The sequence below is a fragment of the Hypanus sabinus genome, chromosome 9 (assembly GCF_030144855.1).
Source record: "Hypanus sabinus isolate sHypSab1 chromosome 9, sHypSab1.hap1, whole genome shotgun sequence".
Lineage (NCBI taxonomy): Eukaryota > Metazoa > Chordata > Chondrichthyes > Myliobatiformes > Dasyatidae > Hypanus > Hypanus sabinus.
This window is the reverse complement of record NC_082714.1, coordinates 158,250,271-158,276,403: the sequence shown is the minus strand read 5'-3', so window position 1 is coordinate 158,276,403 and position 26,133 is coordinate 158,250,271. Positions and strand designations below refer to the sequence as shown.

At 41.0% G+C, this 26,133-nt stretch overlaps 1 protein-coding gene across 2 annotated transcripts in view; it reads right to left on the bottom strand.

The window, feature by feature from the left end:
* The window catches only part of LOC132399960 (casein kinase II subunit alpha), a 123,592-nt gene that overhangs the window by 29,290 nt on the left and 68,169 nt on the right, over positions 1-26,133 (bottom strand). For both annotated transcript variants that reach the window (XM_059980940.1, XM_059980939.1), the window contains 2 exons: positions 8,252-8,363; positions 6,283-6,384 (listed from right to left, as the gene is read on the bottom strand). In XM_059980940.1, coding sequence (XP_059836923.1) covers positions 6,283-6,384; positions 8,252-8,363 — 214 coding nt within the window. The remainder of the gene's footprint in view (positions 1-6,282; positions 6,385-8,251; positions 8,364-26,133) is intronic.

The window sequence follows — 26,133 nt, the reverse complement described above, 5'->3', positions numbered from 1 at the left end:
CCAGAACTAGACACAGTATTCCAAGTGTGGCCTAACTAGAGTTTTATAGAGTTGCATCATTACATCGCGTCTCTTAAACCCTATCCCTCGACTTATGAAAGCTAATACCCCATAAGCTTTCTTAACTACCCTATCTACCCGTGAGGCAACTTTCAGGGATCTGTGGACATGTACCCCCAGATCCCTCTGCTCCTCCACACTACCAAATATCCTGCCATTTACTTTGTACCCTGCCTTGGAGTTTGTCCTTCCAAAGTGTACCGCCTCACACTTCTCCAGGTTGAACTCCATCTGCCACTTCTCAGCCCACTTCTGTATCCTATCAATGTCTCTCTGCAATCTTCGACAATCCTCTACACTATCTACAACACCACCAACCTTTGTGTCGTCTGTAAACTTGCCAACCCACCATTCTACCCCCACATCCAGGTCGTTAATAAAAATCACAAAAAGTAGAGTCACAGAACAGATCCTTGTGGGACACCACTAGTCACAACCCTCTAATCTGAATGTACTTCCTCCACCACGACCCTCTGCCTTCTGCAGACAAGCCAATTCTGAATCCACCTGGCCAAACTTCCCTGGATCCTATGCCTTCTGACTTTCTGAATAAACCTACCGTGTGGAACCTTGTCAAATGCCTTACTAAAATCCATGTAGATCACATCCACTGAACTACCCTCATCTATATGCCTGGTCACCTCCTCAAGGAACTCTATCAGGCTTGTTAGGCACAATCTGCCCTTCACAAAGCCATGCTGACTGTCCCTGATCAGACCATGATTCTCTAAATGCCCATAGATCCTATCTCTAAGAATCTTTTCCAACAGCTTTCCCACCACAGACGTACGGCTCACTGGTCTATAGTTACCTGGACTATCCCTACTACCTTTTTTGAACAAGGGGACAACATTCGCCTCCCTCCAATACCATTCCCACGGACAATAAGGACATGAAGATCCTAGCCAGAGCTTCAGCAATCTCTTTCCTTGCCTCGTGGAGCAGCCTGGGGAATATTCTGTCAGGCCCCGGGGACTTATCCATCCTAATGTATTTTAACACCTCAAACACCTCCTCTCCCTTAATATCAACATGCTCCAGAACATCAACCTCACTCATATTGTCCTCACTGTCATCAAGTTCCCTCTCATTGGTGAATACCGAAGAGAAGTATTCATTGAGGACCTCGTTCACGTCCACAGCCTCCAAGCACATCTTCCCACTTTTATCTCTAATCGGTCCTACCTTCACTCCTGTCATCCTTTTGTTCTTCACATAACTGAAGAATGCCTTGGGGTTTTCCTTTCCCCTACTCACCAAGGCCTTCTCATGCCCCCTTCTTAAGCTCCTTTCTTGCTACCCTATATTCCTCAATAGACCCATCTGATCCTTGCTTCCTAAACCTCATGTATGCTGCCTTCTTCCACCTGACTAGATTTTCCACTTCACTTGTCACCCATGGTTCCTTCACCCTACCATTCTTTATCTTCCTCGTCGGGACAAATTTATCCCTAACATCCTGCAAGAGATCCTTAAAAATCGACCACATGTCCACAGTACATTTCCCTACAAAACCATCATCCCAATTCACACCCACAGGTTCTAGCCTTATCGCCTCATAATTTGCCCTTCCCCAATTAAAAATTTTCCTGACCTCTATAATTCTATCCTTTTCCATTATAATGCTAAAGGTCAGGGAGCAGTGATCACTGTCCCCCAGATGCTCACCCACTGACAGATCTGTGACCTGACCCGGTTAGTTACCTAATACTAGATCTAGTATGGCATTTCCCCTAGTCAGCCTGTCAACATACTGTGACAGGAATCTGTCCTGGACACACTTAACAAACCCCATCTAAACCTTTGGAACTAATCAAGTGCCAATCAATATTAGGGAAGTCAAAGTCACTCATGATAACAACCCTGTTAATTTTGCACTTTTCCAAAATCTGTCTCCCAATCTGCTCCTTGGTATCTCTGCTGCTACCAGGGGGCCTACAGAATACCCCCAGTAGAGTAACTGCTCCCTTCCTGTTCCTGACTTCTACCCATACTGAGTCAAAAGAGGATCCTGCAACATTACCCACCCTTTCTGCAGCTGTAATAGTATCCCTGACCAGTAATGCCACCCCTCCTCCCCTACCCCCCCCCATCCCTTTTAAAGCACTGAAATCCAGGAATATTGAGAATCCATTCCTACCCTGGTGCCAGCCAAGTCTCTGTAATGGTCACTTCATCATAATTCCATGTATGTATCCAAGCTCTCAATGATTGCAATTGGTGCAATGATTGCTATAAAATTGAATTCAAGCAATCTAACGTGGCATTAAATATAAATTGTCCACATCACAAAGTTTACAGAAAGATATATATATATATATATATATCTATCTATCTGCGATGGATATGCTCTATACTGGATGCAAAAAATAAATAATGTTGGAATCAAGTTGACTAAGAGTGCTTAGTGATATAAAAAAGTACGCAAAACAGAAAAAAAACAAAATGACAAAACCTGTCAATGACAATGATAAAAATAATCTATCATAAAATCAAAGCTTCATTCAAATAAATAAAAAATCTCCACACAGAGCAAAAATCATTCTCTTAATCCTTTAAAATGGGACTATATGCATTTCATCAGCCTGCTATATGAAAAAATAAAATCACCTCAGCTGGCATTGTGAACATGACGATGATTACCCTTGATGAGTTCAAAACAAACATGTTAGTGGAATAAATATGGGCTCAGTGTAAATCTCAGAAGACAAAGTACAAACTGCCTCCAACTTGAGCTCAATAGTCTGTTTACAGAACAGAAAACATCAAAAAAAAATCAGAAGCAGGAGTAGGCCATCTGGTCCCACTTGCCTGTTGACCATTCAATAAAAACACGTGATCTTCTACCTCAGCATCCTTCATATTCCATCATGTGCTTTATTCTTAACATTTCCCAACTCTCTCCTGAATACACTCAGCCAGAGTCTTCACAGATCTTTTGGGGACAGAATTCCAAAGATTTACAATTCTCCAGCATAAATTGCTTATCATCTCCGACTCCTTGATGTCTGATGACCCCCCCCCCCCCCACCAAATGAGGGAGAAACACTAAATCAGCAACAATCCTCCACGCTTAAGAATTCTGTGTACTTCACAAAATTTGAAGAATTTTTCAGGAACCAGAGGATGCCCCAATTGTGTCACCTGCTCAACAGACAAGCTTCTGGTGCATCCAGCTAATCCAGAAATGTTTGAAAGACTATAGTCAGTCTCTTCTTTCTCACTTCTCTTACCATTTTAGAGACTAAGGCACTGCTTTCCCATTCTTCAGTTCAACTAAATTTCAGCCCTCTTTCTTCATCTCATCTAATCAATCCATCTCCTTGAAATTTTGGCAAAAAAATACACTGTTGGTCAACATGCATAAACTTGTCAAAAATAGACAGAAGTTTATATTTATGTACAGGCATAAATTGTCTGACTATGTAGGGGGTGGAAACAAAATAGATTAGATTTAAAATATAAATACTTAAAGAAGATTTTTTTCCAAAGACTGTACAAAGAGGAAGAATGAAATTAGTTGGTCTTTGAAAGCTGTTATATATGCACTGAGCTAAACTATTCCATGACACTCAATAAATACACACCCTCAAATTGCAGGGAACTTAACTCAGTCTGCTGCCAGCTTGCCGATTGCAATAAGCATTTTACTTTGATTTCACATTTTCGACATTTGCATGGCTTCCTTTTCATTCAGAGTTTGCTTTGCAAAGGTGATTACTGTTATACAAGCATTTCATGCTTATTAGAACAAATTGTTGACCCCAAATAAGTGCCAAGTTATCCAGGTTCTTGGAAGTCAAATTGTTCCCAGTACTGTCTTATCCAGAAGGCCAGGGAGAGGGGCCAAGTAGGAGGGAAAAAAAGAGGATCAGTCATGATTCAATGGCAGAACAGTCTTGATGGGCCAAATGACCTGATTCTGCCCCTATGTTTTATGCCACCTTGCAACTTGGTGGTCAGCTAAATGCTTGGTGTTCCATTAATTTGGTAGAAGCCCAAAGACAGCTCATCTCTAGTTATGGGCCTGAAAGTTGAAGCCCCTAGGGTCAGTTTATCCGCAGGTCAAAAGCCCATTGTTTGCAAGTCTGGGCCAGGGACTGGAGGGTAGAGATGCCCAATCCTGGGGTCAGAGGCCTGTCTGGGTGTATGAGTGGATGGGAAAGTGGCTTGCTTTGTTGACAAAATTCATGAATGTGTGGTAACATTTGCAGGCTGTACCCAGCACATCCCTGTTTGCGCTGGTTATTACGATGCGCTTCACTGTATGTTTCCATGTCCTTGTGATATTAAAAAATTTGAATCTAAATTTAAGGTCTTTGTGAAGCTATTGTAGTTCTGTCATAACTCTTTCTGAATTAAATGTTAAAACTAAATCTGCAGAAATTCAAGCATTTATTCAGTACGAGAAAGGTTCCTAATATATATTGTTCTCTCCAAATGTCAGCCAGTCACCATACACTACTAGAACAGCAATATATTCAACCCAATCAACATTTATGCATTCAGATGAAATGATACAGCCCCTAAATCAGCCAACCAATTCATCATGTCTGTATTCTGTAACTTAATGGAAACAAATAATTCTATATTTAAAGGCAGAAAGAAAAATGTTTCACTAAATGCATTACAAGAAAAAACTGGGTGGAACACAGCACACCATGTTTTTAAAAAAATGTACATTTATGCCCAAACTTCATGATCAAAACCTTATCACAACTGTATCTAGTTGAAGGAGACATTAAATATTGGATAAATTGCACATCATTTGTTATCTCACAGATCTTTTTTTTGGAACAAACACTATCAAACACTTCAGTTAACTCCATAGGGACTTAAGGGAACAGCTGATAAATATACAAACACGAGAAAGTCTGCAGATGCCAGAAATCCAAAACAACACACACAAAATGCTGAAGGAACTCAACAGCATCTATGGAAATGAATAGGTGGGGGAGAGGGTTAAGAGGATAGCTGGAAGGGAAGAAGAAAGGGACGCATGGGAAGTAATAGGCAGGTTAGAAGCAAAAGTTCTGAGTTGATGGGGGAGGGGGGGTTGGGATTTGTTATTTGGAAAGAGAAATTGATACTCATGCCATCAGGTTGGAGGGTACCCAGACAGGATATAAGGTGTTGCACAAGAAGCAGCCACGGACCAACATGTCGGAATAAGAATCAGAATTAAAAGGTTTGACTATCTGAAAATCCTGCTTGTGGTGGATTGCGTGAGGTGCTTGATGAAGCGGTTCCCCCAAATTATGAAGGGTAGCACAGGTGTGGAGGCCGCACATCAGGAGCACCAGACAGATAAGCCCAGCAGATTCACAGGTGAAAAGTTGCCTCACTTGGAAGGCTGGAAGGACTGTTTAGGGCCCTAAACAGAAATGAGGGATGTGGTGTATGAGCAGGTGTAGCTTTTAGACCACTGCAGGGATAAGTGCTGGGAAGGAGATTAGTGGGGACAAATGGACAAGGGAATCGCCAAGAGAGCAATCCCTGCGGAAACTGGGTAGAGATGTTTAGTGGTAGAATTCCTTTGGAGATGGTGGAAGTTGCAGAAGATGTGTTAGATGCGGAGACTGATGGGGTGGTAGGTAAGGACAAGAGGAACTATCACCATAGAGGCATGGAAAGATGGGGAGTGAGCATGGATGCAGGAAATGGAGATGTGGGTGAGGGCAGCATCAATAATAGAGGGAGGGAAACCTTGTTGCTTAAAGGAGGACATCTCTGATAAATATAGCCCAGTATGAGATACTATCCTTTGAACAACTTTCTTGATAGCCATCTGTTTATGATATAATCACTGAATAGGTTTGCTAGGAATTTATCTGCATTCAATTTATTACTGGGAACACTATAATGAGTAGAATAATAGTAAGTGCATCTGTATAACAATTCTTAACTAGAATAAAAATGGAATAAAATCAATTTGCTGTTCAAAAATGGAGGAGGAGGTACAAGAGAGTCACAATTGGTGAACCCATAAGAAAATATGACATTAAGAAATACGGAATGTTAAGTATTTTTCTCATTTGTATTCTTATGATTCAGGACAGGTTCAATGAAGGTTCAATGACAGGACAATGAATATGTACAAAATGTCCAAAATTAGTTCCCCCAATATAATCTGCAATTTACAAATAAACTTTCACCAAGGTAATTGTCATCCATTAAGAAAGAGTGAAAGGAAGATAGGGAGCTACAGAAATCTTCACATACCACTGGATCCTTGACGATATCTATGAGAGTGATAATATTTGGACCGCCACGTAGATTCTCCAATATTTTAATTTCACGCTTTATTTTCTTCTTCTTTACAGGCTGTAGTAAAAATAAAGTTGTTTACAATTAAAAGACTTTAAAGTTAATTGGATTGATTTAGTTATCCTTTCAGTGGCCAAATTTCAGTGAGCATATATATATTACCTCATACAGCGCTTGCAAAAGTTGTGTATTCTCTAAAAGGCATAAAGTGCCCTTAATTTTACTTTGGGTGGAAAAGATGAGATGGAGGACCTAAAATTAAGAAACAACTCAAACTTTCAGATGTAATGCAACACTAACAGAAGCTTGATAGTGAAGGTATTCCCTTTGTTAAATTCACAGACATGACAGAAAGGAATATGGCAAAAAGTAAAATTTAAAGGGATGCATGGATTTGCCAGTGATGCAGGTTCAATTCTGCTGCTGTCTGACCATGACCGTGTGGGCTTCCTATGTACTTGTTTCCTCTCACATTCCAAAAACTTATGTGTTAGAAGGTTAATTGGTCACATGGTTGTAATTGGGCAGTAAGGGCTCACTGGGCTGCAAGGGCTTGTTTATCCTGCTGTACTTATAAAATTATAACCACCTCATGACCCCTTGTAGTCTGCCTAATAGTCTTATTTTTATTGATTCTATACCATAGTGTGTCTCTCAATAAATAAATATTTTGCCCACTGTTGCATGAAAACAGAATCAAGTCTCTGGCCACTGATAGTTTTGCAGCCTTCAAATGCAGCATCACAAGGGTTTATAAACGAAATTAAAGAATTACATTTGCTTCCCTGGTAGCTCAGCAAATTTGCACCTCAAGCTGATATGTTAACAAATCCAAATGCTGATGCAAGTTTAATTAACAAATGTTAATCGAGCAAAGGAAGAATGCTGCCATGATCCTCAATGCCCATATTACACAAGAATCTGAGACATTAGGTAACTCCAAGACTGCAACGCCATTAAAACCAGAGCTGACCTGACCTTTGTCTTCTGTTCATTTTTCCAATTGGAAATACACAACCTTCGATTTCCCTTCAATCTAATAATCTGTCTTGACTTGATTATACTTAAAGAATGAGCATCCACAGCTCTCAGAAGCAGTCCAAAAGTTTGTCATCTTCAGAAGAAATTGCTGTTTATTGCAGTTTTAAGACTATTCAGAGATCTATGCCCCTTGTTTTAAGAACCTCTCCATTAAGGGAAACACCCTCAAAGTATTGTCCTGTTAAGCCCCGAAGTCTCATATATTTCAATGAAGTTATCATTCTAGAGATGTTAGACATTTTTGGGTAATTTTCCCTCAAAACAACGCACATATCCCGGGAATCAATCCAGTGAACCTTTGTGCACTGTCTTGAAAGCCAGTTCTTGGATCAGGAGACCAAAACTATCGACAGTATTTCAACAATGCAAATAAAAATTAAAATTATGCTACAGGTGATCAAAACAGGCAATTGTGGATAATCTTAATTATTATCAGACACCCTGGATGACCAAATCTTCCAGGAACAATCGCCTTCTCACAACAATGCACATAATGATAATGCCGAAGATGAATGAGTCCATTGGGATCAAATATCACAAACAGAATCAAATTTTTATTCGCACCTCTTCATAATTTTCCTTTTCTATCCGTCCAAATTAGTGCATGGAAAATAGTAGTCCAAGAGTGTCTGTCAACAGGACAAGCATTGCTAGATGAGGTTTACCACTGCAAACTCAGTGATAAATCAAAATAAACGGCCTTCTGTTGCTCTGAAATTGATACAAATGCCATGTCCCAGTTACCAACTGAAAGGCTTTAATATTTTTATATTGTTATTCACATCTCGAGATGAAACTGGAAGGGGCCTTTTCTTATTTAGACAACATATGCAACAGACATGGGTTTGAGAAAGTGCTATATTAATACTAAAGCATGGCTTACCTTAAGTATTTTAACAACTACTTTTTCATTGTTTGTGATGTTAATAGCTTCAAACACTTCACTGTATTTCCCCCGACCTAATTTACGAACTAACTGGTAGTCATCTTGATTTCTGCATGAAAAGAGAATATGAATGAGCAAGGTTTAAAGAAACCAATTCACTTCAAAGGACAAAACAAAATTCTCCCAAAAGCAGCCTTACTTGTTCAAAATTGAAGACAAAATGGATTCCAGCTAAGACTCAATTTTAATTAAGCATAATAGTAAAATCTTGCATTTCAGCATCTGTTAATAATATTGTTTGCATGCTCTTAGCAGCAAAATAACATTTTAATGAGATGTATATTTTTAGCTTAAGTTGCACTTCAGTAACTAGATTTGTCAGGTAAGAAAGAACAGAATATGTACAAAATACTGATTTTGTGTAAAAGATGTGCATGATAATCAAGAGACACAAACGATAAATATCTTGCACAAATTGAAGATACAAGAATACTTGATTAATAACTAAATATTCTAATGCAATCATATAGTGGAAATTCATCCAATTCACTCACAAATACGATACTTAAAAAAATGATTTAGTATCAAGTGGTAAAATTCCTACACGGTCATCAAATATTGAAATTTAAAGGTTAGCTAAAGATAATTTCTTGCCGTTCAATCTGCTGCCTGTTTCCTGCTCACAAATGTCACTACCACCTCCTTAGACCCAATTTTCCCAGCTGAATGAACTCTGCAGAGGAACAGGGGAATATTTCCCAAGAAAATCTAAAACATATCTGTGAAATGGAGATCTATAGTCAACACTACTGTAGATCCACATTACCTTGTGCATTCATTAAAAATACACTCTGGCCACATTAGGTACAATAGAACCCAGTGCGATCTTCTACTGCTGTAGCCTGCCCACTTCAAGATTCAACATATTGTGCATTCAGAGATGCTCTGCTGCACACCACTGTTTTAACACATGGTTATTTGAGTTACTGCCACCATGAACCAGTCTGGCCATTCTCCACTGACCTCTCTCATTAACAATTCAATTTTGCCTATGGAAATGCCGCTCACTAGATTTTTTTCTTTTGCACCATTCGCTGTAAACTCTAGAGATTATTGTGCATGAAAGTCCCAGGCGATCAGCAGTTTCTGATATACTCAAATCACCCCATCTGGCACCAACAATCCTTCCATAGTCAAAGTTACTTAGATCACATTTCTTCCCAATTCTGATGTTTGGTGTGAACAACAAGTGAACCTCTTGACCAGGTCCGCATGCTTTAATGCACTGAGTTGCTGCCACACGATTGGCTGAATAGATACTTACATTATGAGATGTGCAGGTGTACCGAATAAAGTGACCATTGAGTACAGGAGTCACCGGTTTTTTGAACGTTTGCTTTACGACACCTCGCTGTTACAAAAGACCTACATTAGTTACCCGTTTTTGCTAACAGAAGGTGTGTTCACTGTTATGAAAAAAGGCAGCGCTAGCCTGCATTACTTAAACACGTGCCTGTGAGCATCTGTGCTTTATGTCGATTTATTTTGTGTATCCATTAGCAAGATGAGTTCTAAGGTAGGTTCCAGTAAGTCTTGGCTTGTTTTGTTTGTTTAGAGTAGAGAGAAAGCCAGGCAGAATGTTGGAATGCTCCTCTTGCAGGATGTGGGAAGTCTGGGAAACCTCTGGTGTCCCTAACAACGACACCTTCAAGAAGTACATCCAGCTGCAGCTCCGAACAAACCGAGTTAGGGAACTGGAGCAGGAGTTGGATGACCTTTGGATCATTCGGGAGAATGAGTTGTTTATAGAAAGTAGTTTCAGGGAGGCAGTTACACCAAAGGAGCAGCACACAGGTAATTGGGTTACCATTAGGCGAGGGAAGGGGAAAGGGCAGGGAGAGCAGAGCTCCCCCATAGCCATTCCCCTTAACAAGTATACCGATTTGGATACTGTTGGGGGGATGACTTACCTGGGAGAAGCTGCAGAAGCCGGTTCTCCAGCACTGAGTCTGGTTCTGCAGTGCAGAAGGGAGGGGGGAAGAAGAGGACAGCGATAGTGATAGGGGACTCAACAGTTAGAGGTACAGACAGAAGGTTCTGTGGTTGCAACAGAGACTCCTGGATGGTTTGTTGCCTCCCAGGTGCTAGGATCAGGGATGTCTCTGATCACGTGCACAGCATTCTGAAATGGGAGGGTGAGCAGCCAGATGTCATGGTACACATCGGTACCAAAGACGAAGGAAGAAAAAGTGAGGAGTTCCTGAAGAATGAGTATAGAGAGCTTGGTAGGAAGTTAAAAAACAGGACCTCAAGGGTGGTAATCTCAGGATTGCTATCTGTGCCATGTGCCAGTGTGGATTAGAATAGGATGCTCTGGAGGATGAACACATGGCTCAGGAACTGGTGTAGGGGACAGGGTTTCAAATTTCAGGATCATTGGGACCTCTTCTGGGGCAGCTGGGACCTGTACAAGAGAGATGGGTTACACCTTAACTACAGGGGGACCAATATCCTTGCAAGGATGTTGGTGCTATTGGGGGGGGGGGGGGGGGGGGTTAAAAACTAGATTTGCATGGGGATGGGAACCAGAGTGCCAGAGTAGATAGTGGAGTGGGGGTGAAAATAAATGATGTTAAAGTTTCATCCAAAGTCACAAATAGAAGGGTTGTGTGTGGTGGTAATAATTTTCTGAGGTGTATCTATTTCAATGTGAAGAGTATTATGGGGAAGGCTAACGAGCTGAGGGTGTGGGTTGACACGTGGAATTATGACATTGTAGCCATTAGTGAAACCTGGCTACAGGAGGGGCAGGACTGGCAGCTTAATGTTCTAGGGTTCCGATGTTTCAGACATGATAGAGGCAGAGGGATGAAGGGTGGAGGGGGGTAGCATTGCTAGTCAGGGAAAATGTTACAGCAGTGCTCAGGCAGGACAGATTAGAGGGCTCGTCTACTGAGGCCTAATGGGTGGAGCTGAGAAACAGGAAAGGTATGACCGCATTAATGGGCTTGTATTGTAGACCACCCAATAGTCAGCGAGAACTGGAGGGGCAAATCTGCAGAGAGATAGCAGACAACTGCAGGAAACAAAGTTGTGATAGTAGGGGATTTTAATTTTCCACATATCGATTGGGACTACCATACTGTTAAAGGTCTAGACAGGTTAGTTTGTAAAATGCATCCAGGAAAGTTTTCTAAATCAATATATAGAGGTACCGACGAGACAGGATGCAATATTAGATCTCTTATTAGGAAACGAATTAGGACAGGTGATGGAAGTGTGTGTAGGGGAACACTTTGGTTCCAGTGAGCATAACACCATTAGTTTCAACTTGCTCATGGATAAAGATAGATCTGGTCCTCGGGTTGAGGTTCTAAACTGGAAAAAGGCCAAATTTGAAGAAATGAGAAAGGATCTAAAAAGTGTGGATTGGGACAGGTTGTTCTCTAGCAAGGATGTCGTAGGTAAGTGGGAGGTCTTCAAAGGAGAAATTTTGAGAGTGCAGAGTTTGTATGTTCCTGTCAGGATTAAAGGCAAAGTGAATAAGAATAAGGAACCTTGGTTCTCTAGGGATATTGGAACTCTGATAAAGAAGAGAGAGATGTGTGACATATATAGGAAACAGGGAGCAAATAAGGTGTTTGAGGAGTATAAAAAGTGCAAAAAAAACCTAAAGAAATCAGGAGGGCAAAAGGAAGACATGAGGTAGCTTTGGCAGTCATGGTGAAGGATAATCCAAAGAGCTTCTACAGGTATATTAAGAGCAAAAGGATAGTAAGGGATAAAATTGGTCCTCTTGAAGATCAGAGTGGTCGGCTATGTATGGAACCAAAAGAAATAAGGGAGATCTTAAATGGGTTTTTTGCGTCTGTATTTACTAAGGAAACTGGCATGGAGTCAATGGAAATAAGGCAAATACTGAGGTCATGGAGCGTGTACAGATTGAAGAGGAAGAGATGCTTGCTATCTTGAGGCAAATCAGAGTAGATAAATCTCCAGGACCTGACAGGGTATTCCCTCAGACCTTGAAAGAGACTAGTTTTGAAATTGCAGGGGCCCTGGCAGATATATTTAAAATATTGGTATCTATGGGTGAGGTGCCGGAGGATTGGAGGACAGCTCACGTTGTTCCATTATTTAAAAAAAAAGGCTCTAAAAGTAATCTGGGAAATTGTAGGCCGTTAAGTTTGACGTCGGTAGTAGGTAAATTATTGGAAGGAGTACGAAAGAGATAGGATCTACAAGTATTTAGATAGACAGGGACATATTAGGGAGAGTCAACACAGCTTTGTGCGTGGTAGGTCATGTTTAACAAATCTATTAGATTTTTTCAAGGAGACTACAAGGAAAGTGGATGAAGGGAAGGCAGTGGATGTTGTCTACATGGACTTCAGTAAGGCACTTGACAAGGTCCCGCATGGGAGGTTAGTTAGGAAGATTCAGTCGCTAGGTATACATGGTAAAGTAGTAAATTGGATTAGACATTGGCTCAATGGGAGAAGTCAGAGAGTGGTAGTGGAGGATTGCATCTCTAAGTGGAGGCCTGTGACTAGTGGTGTGCCACAGGGATCAATGCTGGGTCCATTGTTATTTGTCATCTATATCAATGATCTGGATGATTATGTGGTAAATTGAATCAGCAAATTTGCTGATGATACAAAGATTGGAGGTGTAGTGGACTAAGGAAGGTTTTCAAAGCTTGCAGAGGGATCTGGACCAGCTGAAAAAATGGGCTGAAAAATGGCAGATGGAGTTTAATACAGACAAGTGTGAGGTATTGCACTTTGGAAGGAAAAGCCAAGGTAGAACATAGAAGGTAAATGGTAGGGCACTGAGGAGTGCAGTAGAACAGAGGGATCCAGGAATACAGATGGATGTTGCTGGGACTTGAGAAACTGAGTTACCGGGAAAGGTTGAATAGGTTAGGACTTTATTCCCTGGAGTGTAGGAGAATGAGGGGAGACTTGATAGAGGTATATAAAATTATGATGGGTATAGACAGAGTGAACGCAAGCAGGCTTTATCCATTGAGGCTAGGGGAGAAAAAAACCCCAGAGAACATGGGTTAAGGATGAAGGGGGAAATGTTTAAAGGGAACATAATGGGAGGCTTATTCACACAGAGAGTGGTGGAAGTGTGGAATGAGCTGCCAGATGAAGTGGTAGATGCGGGCTCACTTTTAACATTTAAGAAAAACTTGGGACAGGTACATGGATGAGAGGTGTATGGAGGGAAATGGGTCAGCTGCAGGTCAATGGGACTAGGCAGAAAAATGGTTCAGCACAGCCAAGAAGGGCCAGAAGGCCTGTTTCATTGCTGTAATGTTCTATGGTTCTAAAAGCCTAAAAGTGCGCGCAAGGGTTTTACACTCAGTGTAAAACTAGACATAATACAGCATTTCAATCATGGTGAACGAAGTAAGGACATAGTGAGTTTGGCTAAGGGTTTGTGGAAGTTGGCGAAGATGATGTTGAAGAGGTTTTGGCATCTCATGACCAAGAACTGACAGATGAAGAGGAAAGGATAACAACTGAAGCCAAACGCAGTAGTGAACAGCCTGAAAGTGAAGTCGTCCAGGAACTGAACATGAAGAAATTGCATGAGATTTTCGCTGCGATTGACAACGCTGCAATGATTGCAGAAAAGTATGACTTTAATTTAGAAAGGGTACATAGGTTTTGGGCATATTTGCAGGATGGTTTGAGTGCTTACAAAGAACTGTATGATAGAAAAATGCACGAGTCTAAGCAGTCAAGCATACTGTCATTTTTCAAGCCTTCCACATCAGCCACAGCAGACAACGAAACTCGACCTTCGACACTGAGGCTGGGAGACATACAAGATGACCTGCCTGCCCTGATGAGATGACAATGAGATGACACCCCAGTGTCCCACCACCCCAATCTCCGACCACTCACCATCATCAGTGTGCTCACTGTCTTCCCAATTTCAGTAAGTGAAACTACACTGTATATACGTTATTTCTACTTTATATAGGCTGTGTATTTTTATGTGTTACTTCGTATGATTTGGCAGCTTCATAGCTTAAAGGTTACTGGAAAGAGTGCTTCTGTCGAGGGCACTTGTGCTGTGTGTTTCTGCCTAGAGCGCTTGCGCCAAGTGCTTTTGCCGAGAGCACTTGCGTGAGATTTTCGCTACGATGGACAGTGCTGCAATAATTTCAGGAAAGTATTCCTACTTTATATAGGCTGTGTATTTATCAGATCATTCCTACTTTTACTATATGCTACTGTTATTTTAGGTTTTATGTGTTATTTGGCATGATCTGGTATTTATTTTTTGGACCTGCGAACACTCACAAATTTTTCCCATATAAATAAATTGTAATTGCTTCTTCACTTTACGACATTCCAGCTTATGAACCATTTTATATGAACGTTCTACCTTCGAATAGCGGGGGAAACCTGTATATACCTTCAGTCAAATAAAAAGCATGTGACAGAAAGAAAATTTGTAACTTTTTGGGAAGAACTTAGGGACCACTAATTTACATTGATCAAAGCCAGCTACAAAATTGTGGCGGAAACTTAAAGACATGAGATTCTGTAGTCAAAATTCAGAGCAACACAAAAAATGCTGGAGGAACTCAGCAGGTCAGGCAGTATCTACAAAGAGGAATAAACAGTTGTGTTCCAGGTCAAGAACATGGGAATAAAAAGGTGGGGTAAGGGGACGGTGACAGGTGAAGCCAAATGAGTGGGACAGATAAAGGAATAGAGAAAAAGGAATCTGATAGGAGGGGAGAAACTTACAACCTTTTCTGAAAAAATCTCAGTTACGAATTCTTATTCAACCACAAGAAAACAAATTGCAAGAAATGGACTCATGGATTTACTGAGAGCACAAGGGTAAAACAATTTCATTAGAAGAATTAATCACTTCACGGTACAGAAACTGCACTGCTGCAGACAGGAAGGCTCGACAATGGGTAGTCAAAACTGCCCAACACATCATCACACCAGCCTACCTGCCATCAAGGACACATATACAGAAAGATGGGGCAAACAGGGTCAGTAACATCATTAAGAATCCCACAGACCCAGCTCATGAACTGTTTGTCCCACTCACATCAGGAAGGAGGCTATGTAGCACCCACACTTGGACCATCATGCAGAAAAACAGTTGTTTTCCCCGACACCTCCACCCATTAATCTACAACTCCCACTACTTTAGCATTTACAGGCACTCCTATCCCTCGCGTCACTTTACAGACATACAAGAATGTATATAAGCCACCTTCATATTTATATTTATTGTATTATTGTGTTCTGTATCTTATTGTTTTTGGGCTGCATCAGATCCAGAGTAACAATTATTTCATTCTCCTTTACAGCTGTGTACTGAAAGTGACACTAAACAATCCTGAATCTTAACATTCCAAGAGCGGATGGCAACTTTCACATCAGCAAACTTAGTATGTAAAAACATATTCAGGTATTGAATAAAGCATGACCCATTAGTCCAAGCTATTCTATCGATATTTATAACGGAAGTATTTATAAACAAGCAGACTTCAGAATGATGTGGGAGATCTAATACATATGCACAATGCATCTTAGTCATACTCTGTACATATTCTGTTCCATCTTCCCCTACAAATTTTGAAGTTAACAAGTGCAACTTAAAACTTAAAGTGCAACTTTAAAGTGTACTATTAAAATGGCTTTATTCAAATCACTCAACAGTGCTATTATTTTCCTTGCCAAAAATATGTTAATGCAAGGTGAATACTCTGAGCATATCACTGAGTTCATGGCATAATCAGGGGCTCAATTGGGAAGTGAAGGGTTATCAATCCTCAGACAAGGATATAAATGGTTTTATCACTAACTTCACAAGGTTATTTTCAAAAACTGAAAAAAAATGTAGAACGAAATAAAAGCATAGACTATTTTCTAAATGGAAAGAAAACTCAAAAATCTGAAAAAAAAATTAAAAAAAAATTGGGGTCCTTGTGTAGGATTCCCTTATGGTTGAGTCTGTGGTGAGGAAAGCAAATGCAATGTTAGCACTCATTTCGAGAGGAGTAGAATATAAAAGCAAGGATGTAATGCTGAGGCTTAATAAAGCACTGGTGAGGCCTGACTTGGAGAATTGTGAGCAGTATTGGGTCCATTATCTTGTTGTAATGTCTCTGATATGATAATAAAAAGCACCTTACAATTAGCAGTAAGAATGGTAGCCTAAGTGAAATGGTAGAAACTGAGTTGTGGAATATTTTAGAGCACTAATGACCCTGATCCCAGTGAGTGTACTGGCTTGAAACAGCTACACCCAGTATTATTGGAACACAGCTTTAAACAAGTTAATTATAATGAATGCATTAATGAAGAAACTACTTGGTGCACTTGGTAATTTTAAAAAAAAAACTAATTTGCAACTGATATTCTGAAAATTCTACAGTCAGAGCCTATTATAGATCTATTTACACACACAAAACAGCTTTGAAGCTTTGACACCTTCCCATTTGCAATTGGTCAGACTAAAAATGTATTTTGAGGAAGCCTGTACAAAGAAAACACTTATGACTCATTAACAGGTACATTCAAATTGTACAAGGTAATGAAACTGTTTCAGTTTTTTCAATAAAAACTGTGGAAAAGTTAAATGAGCCAAATGTAAATGTATATAGAACTAATCAAAGCTAATTCTCCACACAGTTCAGCAGCATCTCATTTCTGCAGCTAGAATGAAGAATAATCAATAGTAAGCTGGATATTTTGGTGTTGATTTTCACACAAAGGGTGAAAGATCTAAACACTTGATATATATATATAAAAAATCACACAGCCCAGCCCTCCTTATAACACTGAGTACATCTGATAGTTACTATATGCTGCTAATAAACACCTGCACTGAATATAATAAATTAACATTGGTTTTCCCAGTTTCTTCAATTAAGTCTTATTGTATAGCTTCTGATGATCACACTAGGCTTTGAAAAGAGCCATTCAATAAGAACTTCTGTAAAATCCCAAAAGTAACCACCCACACTAAAAGCAGAATCAAAGACTCCAGTATTTTTGTCAGCCCATCTTGCATAGTATTGCACACAGTCAGCAACAACAAGCCAATCAGTGCATCTTCTGATTCATGCAAAATAATGGATTTTGTTAAAAGAAGCAAGCCAAGAAAATGGTGCGGTTAGCAGCAATCAACATGGAAATTGAAAGATAAAAATGCTCAATCCAAGTGAACTGGTATGAGCCTATTAGAACACCATTTAAAATGTAAATAACCTGAATTCAAAAACTGCTAAGATAAGTGTGTAAAATGGAAGGGACTGAACTTAAATCAACACAATCTGTTAATTTCAAATATACATGAAAGGTACTGGAATAAACCAGCAAGTGATTAAAACCTGCTAGAGCTTCTTTGGGAAGCAACTTGCAAGATCAGATGACCTTGAGATAATAAACATTGTATCTATTTTACAAACTGCTAATGCAAAGGTAAATTCTTGGCTTTTATATTCTACCTACTATTCAGTAGAACAATAAATGCTGGAAGTGCAGAATGTGAGCCTCAGGCCTATCTTAGGCTACATCCACACTACACCGGATAAATCCATCAACGAAGCTTTTTCTCTTCGTTTTTACCCTCTGTCCACACTAAAATGGTGTTTTCGTCCCCCGAAATCGGAGCTTTTCAGAAACGCTTTCCAGGGTGGGTATTATTGAAAACGCTGTTTGGGCAGTTCAGTGTGGGTGGAATAACAGGAGACTCCTGAAAACACTGTCAGACGGCAGCGAACCATTTTATTGTTTCTTGAACGCAACCTAACAATTTCAGAACAGACGGCAATGAGACTGAAGCCAGAAGAGTTAGAAATATACTCACCAAATACTTTGACCCATAACTTACTGAATAAATAAGTATACTGCACTCACTTTGCCCTGTTTTCTGTCCTTGCTCGTATGAAGGTGGTTTACCTATTTATGCAAGTACCTCTCTGACAATAGATGTGTAACAGCCTAATGTAACATTGTTTGGAAATACAAGATAATACTGATGCAGACTTGTTTTATACATTTAACAACGTGCTTTATTAGTCAGTTTTTCAATGTTCATCATCAGCTGGGTCATACAGTCTGTGAACTCCCCGTCAGTTGCCTTCATAGACTTCAGTATTTGTTTTTTTTTAAACTTTTAAATCTTCCTGTGTGAGAGCCAACAGCTGCCTGTCATTTAAGTTTTTCTAGTCTGTAATCTGTAGTCTTTTCTCTGGTATTCACTAAGGAGAAGGATATTGAATTGTGTAGGGTAAGGGAAACAAGTTATGGAAACTATGATGATTAAAGAGGAGGAAGTACTGGCACTTTTAAGGAATGTAAAAGTGGATAAATCTCTGAGTCCTGACAGGATATTCCCTAGGACCTTGAGGGAAATAGCAGGGGCTCTAACAGAAATATTTCAAAGGTCTTCAGAAGTGGGGATTGTGCCAGAGGATTGGTGTATTGCTCATGTGGTTCCATTGTTTAAAAAGGGTTCTAAGAGTAAACCTGGCAATTATAGGCCTGTCAGTTTGACGTCAGTGGTGGGTAAATTAATGGAAAGTATTCTTAGAGATGGTATATATAATTATCTGGATAGACAGGGTCTGATTAGGAACAGTCAGCATGGATTTGTGCATTGAAGGTCATGTTTAACAAATCTTATTGAATTTTTTGAAGAGGTTACGAGGAAAGTTGGCGAAGGTAAAGCAGTGGATGTTGTCTATATGGACTTCAGTAAGGCCTTTGACAAGGTTCTGCACAGAAGGTTAGTTAGGAAGGTTCAATTGTTAGGTGTTAATATTGAAGTAGTAAAATGGATTCAACAGTGGCTGGATGGGAGATGCCAGAGAGTAGCGGTGGATAACTGTTTGTCAGGTTGGAGGCCGGTGACTAGTGGTGTGCGTCAGGGATCTGTACTGGGTCCAATGTTGTTCATCTTATACATTAATGATCTGGATGATTGGGTGGTAAACTGGATTAGTAAGTATGCAAATGATACTAAGGTAGGTGGCATTGTGGATAATGAAGTAGGTTTTCAAAGCTTGCAGAGATATTTAGGCCAGTTAGAAGAGTGGGCTGAACGACAGCAGATGGAGTTTAATGCTGATAAGTGTGAGGTGCTACATTTTGGTAGGAATAATCCAAATAGGACATACATGGTAAATGGCAGGGCATTGAAGAATGCAGTAGAACAGAGTGATCTAGGAATAATGGTGCATAGTTCCCTGAAGGTGGAATCTCATGTGGATAGGGTGGTGAAGAAAGCTTTTGGTATGCTGGCCTTTATAAATCAGAGCATTGAGTACAGGTAGTCCCCGAGTTATGAATGTCCGACTTACGGACAACTTGTATTTTCGAACCAAAGAAGGAGAACGCCATCCACCATTTTAAGTCATATCGCGACGTCAAACACCATTTTAAGTTGTTGCCATTGTTTAACTTTGTATTTGGCTTAAATTTTTCTTAGTAAGATTCACCCTGAACCACCCCCTCCCCCCCCACCGTTCCGGTCGGCTGGTGGTGGTGCAGTGAGATCAGCGAGTTTGATCCAGTGACAGACCGCTCCTGTGCCAGGTTGATGTTGATCCAGTGACACCCGTACCATCTGTGCCAGGTTGATGTCGAGCTCTCAACTCAACCTTGTAAAAAAAACACTGCCACCTCCAGCACAGCCCCCACTTGTCCTATTTAACCTGTATCAATATGATGGTCCTTAGGACCCAGAGGACCTCAGCAGCCGGTGGAGCTCGTGACCCACCGCCCACAGTGCTTCTGTTCCATTGACAGGAAGCGAACTCAATTGAAAATAAAGTGGAAAAAATAAAGCGTTTGGAAAGAGGTGAAATGCCATCGATCATTGGAAAAGCATTAGGCTATCTATAGTCGGTCAATGATCGGAACAATTTTAAAAGATAACGGATAAAGTGAGAATAATGGAGCATGTGAAAGGCCCTGGCCCAATGAAAGCTACAATTATTACTAAGCAACTCAGTGGTTTAATTATTGGAACACATACGTCTCTTAAGTGCTTTATATGCATAGAAAGGTAAAATATATACTACATACTAAGACAAACGTTTGACGAACTGACGCTAAATAATACTGGATGTACTTGTTCCGACTTACGTACAAATTCAACTTAAAGACGGACTCAGGAATGGAACTCGTACATAACCCGGGGACAACCTGTATAGGAGTTGGGATGTAATGTTAAAATTGTACAAGTCATTGGTAAGGCCAAATTTGGAGTATTGCGTACAGTTCTAGTCACCGAATTAAAGGAAAGATGTCAACAAAATAGAGAGAGTACAGAGGAGATTTACTGGAATGTTATCAGGGTTTCAGCACCTAAGTTACAGGGAGAGGTTGAACAAGTTAGGTCCTTATTCTTTGGAGCGTAGAAGATTTGAGGGGGGACTTGATAGAGGTATTTAAAATTATGAGGGGGATAGATAAGAGTTGACGTGGATAGTCTTTTTCTATTGAGAGTAGGGGAGATTCATACAAGAGTACATGAGCTGAGAGTTAGGGAGCAAAAGTTTAAGGGTGATACAAGGGGGAATTTCTTTACTCAGAGAGTGGTAGCTGTGTGGAACTAGCTTCCAGTAGAAGTGGTAGAGGCAGGTTTGGTATTGTCACTTAAAGTAAAATTGGATAGGTATATGGACAGGAAAGGAATAGAGGGTTACGGGCTGAGTGCGGGCCAGTGGGACTAGGTGAGAGTAAGCTTTCAGCACAGACTAGAAGGGCTGAGATGGCCTGTTTCTGTGCTGTAATTGTTATATGGTAACTGAACAAACATGCACTGTCTTTCACAGCAAGATTCAACACTAAACATGTCACTTGTCTTTGGTAGATGTGTCCTGTGCATGTGCAGTAGGAGAAGATTCGACAAAATCTCCGTTTCAATATCTTTAAAAACACATAGTGCGGGCGCCTATCGTTTTTACGTGAAACCGGTGTTTTCAAAATTATCCGGTCTAGTGTGGATGTAGCCTAAGACAAGGAAGAGAGAGAGAGACTGTCTCTCACTTAATTTAATGGTGTGATTAGTGCAGGGGGGGAAATGTCATGAACTTCAAGGTCATTTAGATAGAGCCTGAAAGCTGATGAAGATCTGTGCCACCACTATTCTGTAGCTAGCAGTGCAGCATCTTATGCTTACAACTGGATACCTGCCAGCTCCATTGGTTACACAGCCCAGAGGAGGAGTTTGTATGGCTGGGGACGGGGGAAGAAATCACTCCAAACTAAGAAAACAAATCAACAGAATAGAGAAACAGAAATTATGTAGAGAAAATTCTAAACCACGTTACTGTATTCAACTTAAATATATTCACTTGAAGCTTCCAACCCCGTTGCTGCTGCTACAAAGACATTCATTTACTTTATTAATCGAGAAACCGTTGCAGCAGGAAGAGGAGCAAAGGGCTCGTGAGAGCGCTGAGTGCGGGGAAGCAGCTGAGGTGAGCATGCTTTAAAAAGGCAGCGAAGTGGGTACTTGGGACAATGTGATCTAGAAACTGTTGCAGCAGCAAGAGGAGGAGTGAAGGGCTCATGAGGTAATTGGCAGGGTCAAATAAAAGGACAGGTAACTGAAGAGGAATGGCCAGTATGTGAGTGGCTCGGGGTAGGAGTGGAGTTTTGAGGCTTTGGCGAGCAGAGGCTGAGGATGAGCTTGCTCCAAGTGAGGTAAGGTCAGGTAAGTTCCTTTAATTAATTTAATTAACTTAGGAGTAGGTAATGGAGGCAGCAGTTAGGGCAGTCAAGTGCTCCATATGCAGGATGTGGCAAGTCAGGGACAGCACAATTGTCCCTGATGACTACACCTGTAAAAAGGCGCAACCAGCTGCAGCTCCTGACAAACTGAGTTAGGGAACTGGAGCTGGATGAACTTAGGATCATTCTTGAGGCAGAAGCAGAAATAGACAGGAGTTTCAGGGAGATAGTCACCCCTAAAAGTCAGGAGGCATGTAGCTGGGTAACTGTTAGGAGAGGAAAGGGGAATAGACAGGAACAGCAGAGCACCCCTGTGGTCATTCCCATCAACAATAAGTATACCGCTTTGGATACTACTGGTGGGGATGACCTACCAGGGACAAGTTGTAGTGGTTGCGTCTCTGGCACTGAATCTGGACCCTCAGCTCAGAAGGGAAGGAAGGAAAAGAGGAGAACAGTAGTAATAAGGGATTCAATAGTTAAGGGGACAGATAAGAGGTTCTGTGGGAGAGATTCAGAATCCCGGATGGTTTGTTGCCTCCTTGGTTCCAGGGTCCACGATATCTCGGATCAAGTTCTCTGTATTCTCAGGACAGAGGGTGAGCAGCCAGATGTCATGGTCCATGTAGGGACCAATGACGTGGAAAGGAAGAAGGAAGAGGTCCTGCAAAGAGAGTTTAGGGAGTTAGGAGCAAAGTTGAAGGACAGGACCTCCAGGGTTGCAATCTCAGGATTGTTCCCCATGCCACGTGCTAGTGAGGCTAGAAATAGGAAGATAATGCAGCTAAATACATGGCTAAGGAGATGGTGCAGGAGGGAGGGCTTCATGTTTCTGGACAATTGGGCTTTGTTCCAGGGGAGGTGGGACCTGTTCTGACCAGACAGTTTGCACCTGAACTGGAAGGGGACTAACATCCTTGCGCTTAGGTTAGTTAGTGCTGCTCCGGGGAGTTTAAACTAGATTTGCTGGGGGAGGGAAACCAGAGTGTTAGAGCAGATGGTAAAGTGGAGGAGGATAAAGGCCATGCAAGATGGTGACAGGCAGGTGATAAAGAAGGGATGCGATCAGACTGAAGGTTTGAGATGTATCTATTTTAACACAAGGAGTGTTGTGAACAAAGTGGATGAACTTAAGAGTGTGGATCAATACTTGGAGATATGATGTGGTGGCCATTACAGAGACTTGGATGGCTCAGGGACAGGAATGGTTACTTCAAGTGCTGGGTTTTAAATGTTTCAGAGTGGACAGGGAGGGAGGCAAAAAAGGTGGGGTCGTGGCATTGTTGATCAGAGGTAGTGTCACGGCTGCAGAAAAGGTGGACATCATGGAGGGATTGTCTATGGAGTTTCTGTGGGTAGAGATTAAGAACAGGAAGGCGTCGATAACTTTACTAGGTGTTTTTTATAAGCCACCTAATAGTAACAGGGATATCGAGGAGCAGATAGGGAAACAGATCCTGGAAAGGTGTAATAATAACAGAGTTGTCATGATGGGAGATTTTAATTTCTCAAATATCGACTGGCATCTCCCTAGAGCAAGGTGTTTAGATGGGGTGGAGTTTGTTAAGTGTGTTCAGGAAGGTTCCTTGACACAATATGCAGATAAGCCTACAAGAGGAGAGGCTGTATTTGATTTGGTATTAGGAAATAAACTGGTCAGGTGTCAGATCTCTCAGTGGGAGAGCATTCTGGAGATAGTGATCATAATTATATCTCCTTTACCATAGCAATGGAGAGAGATAGGAACAGACAAGTTAGAAAAGCATTTAATTGAAGGGGAATTATGAGGCTATCCGACAGGAAATTGGAAGCTTAAATTGGAAACAGATGTGCTCAAGGAGAAGTACAGAAGAAATGTGGCAAATGTTCAGGGAATATTTGTGTAAAGTTCTGCATAGGTACATTCTAATGATATAGGGAAGTTATGGTAGGGTGCAGGAACCATGGTGTACCAAGGCTGTAATAAATCTGGTCAAGAAGAAAAGCTTACAAAAGGTTCAGAGAGCTAAGTAATGTTAGAGATCTAGAAGATTATATGGCTAATGGAAAGGAGTTTAAAAAGTAAATTAGGAAAGCCGGGAGCCATGAGAATGCCTTGGTGGGCAGGATTAAGGAAACCCCAAGGCATTCTACAAGTATGTGAAGAGCAGGAGGAAAAGACGTGAAAGAATAGGACCTATCAAGTGTGACAGTGGGAAAGTGTGTATGGAACCGGAGGAAATAGCAGAAGTACTTAATGAATACTTTGCTTCAATATTCACTATGGAAAAGGCTCTTGGAGATAATAGTGACGACTTACAGCAGGTTGAAAAGCTTGAGCATGTAGATATTAAGAAACAGGATGTGCTGGAGCTTTTGGAAAGCATCATGTTGGACAAGTCACCAGGCCTGGATGAGATGTACCCCAGGCTACTGTGGGAGGTGAGGGAGGAGATTGCTGAGCCTCTGGTGATGATCTTTGCACCATCAATGGGGACGGGAGAGGTTCCAGAGGATTGGAGGGTTGCGAATGCTGTTCCTTTATTCAAGATGGGGAGTAGAAATAGACCAGGAAATTACAGACCAATGAGTCTTACCTCAGTGGTTGGTAAGTTGATGGAGAAGATCCTGAGAGGCAGGATTTATGAACATTTGGAAAGGTATAATATGATTAGGAATAGTCAGCACGGCTTTGTCAAGGGCAGGTCGTGCCTTACGAGCCTGATTGAATTTTTTGAGGATGTGACTAAACATATTGATGAAGGAAGAGCAGTAGATGCAGAGTATATTGATTTCAGCAAGGCATTTGATAAGGTACCCCATGCAAGGCTTAGTGAGAAAGTAAAGGAGGCATGGGATCCAAGGGCACATTGATTTGTGGATCCAGAACTAGCCCACAGAAGGCAAAGAGAGGTTGTAGATGGGTCACATTCTGCATGGAGGTCGGTCACCAATGGAGTGCCTCAGAGATCTGTTCTGGGACCCTTACTCCTTGTGATTTTTATAAATGACTTGGATGAGGAAGTAGAGGGATGGGTTAGCAAGTTTGCTGATGACACTAAGGTTGGAGGTGTTGTGGATAGTGTGGAGGGCTGTCAGAGGTCACAGTGGGACATCAGTAGGATGCAAAACTGGGCAGATGAAGTTCAACCCAGATAAGAGTGAAGTGGTTCATTTTGATAGGTCAAAAATGATGACAGAATATAGTATTAATGGTAAGACTCTTGGCAGTGTGGAGATCAGAGGGATCTTGGTGTGTGAGTCCATAGGATGCTCAAAGCACAAGGATCAGTTCTGGGACCTCTACTTTTCGTGATTTTTATTAATGACCTTGATATTGGGTTTAGTAGGAATCATGTGGAAAGGGGCTGAAATTTTAGTTTTTGCGTCAGTTTAGGTCCAATGGTTTATTTGTAACCTCAACCTTCAACCTCAATATATAAAGTTGCAGAAAGCCTCGAACTGACATCATACAATAACTAGAACATCACAGTTCAGAGGCAAGAGGTACAATTATCCCACAATTGTGCAGCTACTGAGTAAGGAAATCTTCAATTCATATGGACGGTGGTACGACCATAGCAGGAGTGTTGTGTACAGTTTTGTTCTCCTTATCTGGAAGAGTGTGCAGAGGAAGTGCAAAATTAAAGTGCTGCAGCCTGACTCTTGGACTGGGAGCTGCCCTGTGAACGGATTGATTAACACTGCATCCAGTAGAGGGCAGCAGTTGCAGAAGCCACCACTGATTGTAAAGAAGCCATTCTCTTCTCTCAAATGGATGCAAACCAATAGAATTCTCCTCTGCATTTTGCTCTAACATAGTCATCAAATATATATCCAAGATGCAGCTCAACATACTTTTTGACCACTAAGTGAAATATGACAAATTGACAAGACCAGGCAGTGGAATCAACAAGCTGTAGGCAAAACTGTAGGTGAAAAAGCACTAAATCACCCCACTGATTGGTGGCATCCAGAAGACTTATATAAAGAATCCAAAAGAAGATTTATGCCTACATATTTTATCACATATTTGGTATAGTCAAAACCATCCTGATGGCGTGGTTTGAGTATCTCAGAAAATGCTGATCTCCTGGGATTTCCATGCACAAGTCTCTAGAATTTACAAAGACTGGTACAATAAACAAAACACAAAACATTCAG